Source organism: Gavialis gangeticus, unplaced genomic scaffold (genome assembly GCF_001723915.1).
Source record: "Gavialis gangeticus isolate Ggan-Ray unplaced genomic scaffold, GavGan_comp1, whole genome shotgun sequence".
Taxonomy (NCBI): Eukaryota; Metazoa; Chordata; order Crocodylia; family Gavialidae; genus Gavialis; species Gavialis gangeticus.
The window spans coordinates 6,659,675-6,663,359 of record NW_017729011.1 but is presented as its reverse complement, the minus strand read 5'-3'; the positions used below and the strand labels follow the sequence as shown (position 1 = coordinate 6,663,359).

Below are 3,685 nucleotides of genomic sequence, written 5' to 3'. Positions count from 1 at the left end.
GCTTGAACCACCTCTGATGGCAGGCTGTTCCAGACCTTGGGGGCTCGGACAGTAAAGAAATTCTTCCTTATGTCCAGCCTGAAATGGTCTCGCAGTAGTTTATGACCATTCGACCTCGTCATCCCTTGGGGCGCTCTGGTGAACAAACGTTCCCCCAGATCCTGGTGGTCACCCCTGATAAACTTATAGGTGGCCATCAGATCACCCCTGAGCCTGCACTTTTCCAGGCTAAAGAGCCCCATGGCTCTCAGCCTGTCGTCGTAAGGTCTGTTTTCCTGACCTCTGATCATGCGCGTGGCTCTTCTCTGGACTCTGTCAAGCTTCTCCACATCCTTTTTGAATTGTGGAGCCCAAAACTGGACGCAGTACAGCTGCTGAGGCTTTACTTGGAGTATTTTGTTTAGGTCCTTAACAAGTACCTTGTTGTCTCATTGTTAAACACTGTACTATTAAATAAACTACCTCAATAGCAAAATTAATCAAGTACTGTTCTTTCCCCTCTAAACGGACATAAGTCAAAGCTTGCTACATATCACTTCCTCTAACCTGAGGCAGCTAGCAGTTGCAGCAAAGCCCAGTATTAGTAAAGGTCATTTTTGTGAGATATTCATTACTGAAAACTGCTTGGTCTTTGCAAACCTTTTCAAGTTGGGACACTGCATGAAAATATTAGCTGCTAGGTCTGTTCTTGGTTGTAACCCACAGGCAAGATGTTCAAATAACACAAAACAATGTTTTTGACCATATGATCAAGTTCAGTTTGACCATGAGCATGCACCTTTTTTATTTGTGTTTTATAACCATTAGTATAAGGAAGTTTGTCAGCTTGGATAATCAGGGTGTACCTTTTTATTGCACAAATTCCTGCATTTGCAAACTAAGAGAAGAACTTTCACTTGACCAAAATGATTTGCTATTCTCCTAAAAGGTGTAGCTATCCAACTGCGAAACAAACAAAAGAATGTGATTTAGGTGTCCACCTGGGCAACCAAACTGTAGGCCAAATAGTGCTTCATCCATTTAGCAACTACATAATAGTGAATGCATTTTCAGGGCTCAGGTTTGGTTTGTGTAAGAAGAGCTAAAGGAAATTTTCATAGATCTTTGTGGAAGTTCATTCCTATTGTAACTTAGTAGGAATTAGGTGCTGAATTGCACTTTGTGCAATTGGTTCATCTCGTTTTCTCTGTTGCGCAGCAGCTCACATATTCTTACAAGTCCTCATTACAGGCTTTAAATGGAGCTCCCACTGCCAACAGCCAGCATTGCCAGACTGTGTATCCACCCTAGACACTTTTAGTATATGCAACATTGTGGTGAAGTAGTAATTGGCATGTTATATTCTTGGCACAGGGCCATCTTGCCCATTACTCATAAAGCAACCAGTTGTATTTCTTGCTTTCCTCTTTCATTTCCCACTTCCTCCAGCACTTTGCAGACAGCTAGGTGTTATATGGTGCCCTGAAAACACAGCTGTGCCCCATCAACCATTGCATTCATGCTGAAAGCAACTGTCTGAGTGGGTACCCAGCAGGTAGTTACTTTCTGTGATTAGCCTGGCCCTTGTTCATTGGGCAGGACTTGAAAAATGTACTTGTGCATAATGAGTGAGAAGATTCCTGTACAGATGTGCCACCAACTTTTGCAGAATCAACTTTTTAATTTAAAGAAAGTTTCTAGCCTGATTATAAACCTGAGTTTACAAATGTTTATGGGGAATGCTTGTTGAAGCAAAGTCTGGTAAGTTTAATTTGTCCGGCCTCAATGCTCTGACCAGCAGGTAGGAGGCTGGACCTATTCATGGGGTAGGTGACTTGTAAGATCAAGACTGAAGATGAGAAAGGAATAACACTAAAAAAAACAAAGAAAGGGTTAGAGTAGCAGAGAGCCACTCCATCACAGCAGGCACCATCTAGGAGGAGAATAATCACAGGGGGTTACTCTTGCAGCTGGCCATACTGAGTACTTGTGCAATGTAGTACAAACCTGTAATAACAAGAGTGTGAACATGTGTGCAACAGGAGAATATCTATGTATGATCTTGTGGGTTTTTTTTCAGTATGGCATTGTTCTGGATGCTGGGCCATCCCACACTACCCTTTTCATATATCAGTGGTCAGCCAAGAAGGAGAATAACACTGGAGTGGTCAGTGAACATAGCACCTGTACTGTGCAAGGTAAGATAGCTGATTTCCTGCTACTGAGTGGATGTCATTTATTTCTGGCACTGGATGGATGGAAACTAAGGAAGCTTGTTTTAATGGCATTTCTGTGCAAGCTTCTTGAGTCAAGCATCCTATGTAGTTAAAGATCAGGTTGCTGATGATACTGAAGACTTGGCAGCCCAGTCTTTCTGAGTGGTCTTTATACATGGGTAGCTATCACCCCTCACTTGAGGATCTCTGAGCAACTACAGGTAAGTGTTTTTACTTCCACCTTACAGATGATGAAATGGAGGCACCAAGAAGATCTCATAGCTGAAGTTCTAACAATGAATTAGTGGCAGAGCCACACATACCAACTCACCTTCCTAAGGCATGTCCCAGTGGAACAATAAAGGACAACAGCAGAAGCAGGACTAATCACAGTGGGACTTACACATATATTTTAAAAGGTTGTAATTCTGGGAACTGCTTTCTGCAAGATCAGCTCTTGCAGAAATCAAAATCCCATGTCTAGCCTTCTTCACGGTAAAGAAGCTTCCTCAGTGTTATCTCATGCCTGAAGAAAGCTGCTTCTAGTTACCCTACTGTAACAGCAAAGATGTCAAACCCTTGTCCTCCCTTACAGTTAATTCAGGAAAGAGAGGAAACAGCTCTGCCTGTCACCCGTAGCTCACACTCTTAAGTGGTGAACTGTGGTTAGATGTGTCAACATTACAATTATGGCAGTAAGCAGTTTGTAACAGCCCTAGTTACATCTAGCATCAACAATGTTCACCCAGCAACTTTTCTAACCATCTAGTCAGCCACGGCCTGTCGCTAGCCTAGAGCTTTTGCATGTTATTGGCTGCATTTGTACCAGTGAATGCTGGGAAAATCTGAACACCTCCCACACTATTGTGGTTCTCAAGGGGAGGGGTGCTGGATGAACAGGCACGGAGCAGCACTCTCAGCACATGTGGCGGGGCACTCTTGGGATGCCTTACATGGAGAACTGGGAAGGAGGAGGAGCAGAGTGAAATATACAGTCCATAGTTAGGGCCCTAAACTTCTGTACCTGAGGAAAGTTAGGGGCTTCAGAACACCTGGCATGTTAAGTGGAGACAACCTAAGATGGCCAAAATGAAATGCTGAGGAAGAGGCATGCCATGCCCCCTTCAGGGCTTTCATGGCTACTTCCACTTGGGATTCATAGCCCTCACTCCTCTCCTGGAATTAGGCATTTAAACCCTTTTGGACTGGAGTTTGCTCCTTTCTTTTAAAATAACCAGGGGAGGAGATAGTGCTTTTGATGCAATAGCTCAGGGCATTTACTCATGATGTGGGAGACCTGGGTTCAGTTCCTTCCTCTCTCTGCAGGGGTACAAACACACACCTTGCACTTCTCTGGAGAGTGTCTTCATACCGGGTCTCAGCTGCTCCAGGCTGGTAGTGTTCTTTACTCTTCCTTTTGAAGCTGTGCAGAAAGATACCTAATTAGGCCAGAGAAAGGAAGCAAGAGGAAGTGTGACTAGCCTGCTAGT

The 3,685-nt window shown here is 43.9% G+C and overlaps 1 protein-coding gene and 1 long non-coding RNA gene across 3 annotated transcripts in view; one reads left to right on the top strand and one right to left on the bottom strand.

Moving 5' to 3' along the window:
- The window catches only part of LOC109292856 (ectonucleoside triphosphate diphosphohydrolase 2-like), a 46,000-nt gene that overhangs the window by 5,577 nt on the left and 36,738 nt on the right, over positions 1–3,685 (top strand). For both annotated transcript variants that reach the window (XM_019510466.1, XM_019510465.1), the window contains exon 2: positions 2,060–2,177. In XM_019510466.1, coding sequence (XP_019366011.1) covers positions 2,060–2,177 — 118 coding nt within the window. The remainder of the gene's footprint in view (positions 1–2,059; positions 2,178–3,685) is intronic.
- The window catches only part of LOC109292857, a 15,583-nt gene continuing 12,297 nt past the window's right edge, over positions 400–3,685 (bottom strand). The window contains exons 2-3 of the long non-coding RNA XR_002096189.1: positions 3,538–3,618; positions 400–1,851 (exon numbers count right to left, since the gene is read on the bottom strand). This is a non-coding gene — a long non-coding RNA (uncharacterized LOC109292857). The remainder of the gene's footprint in view (positions 1,852–3,537; positions 3,619–3,685) is intronic.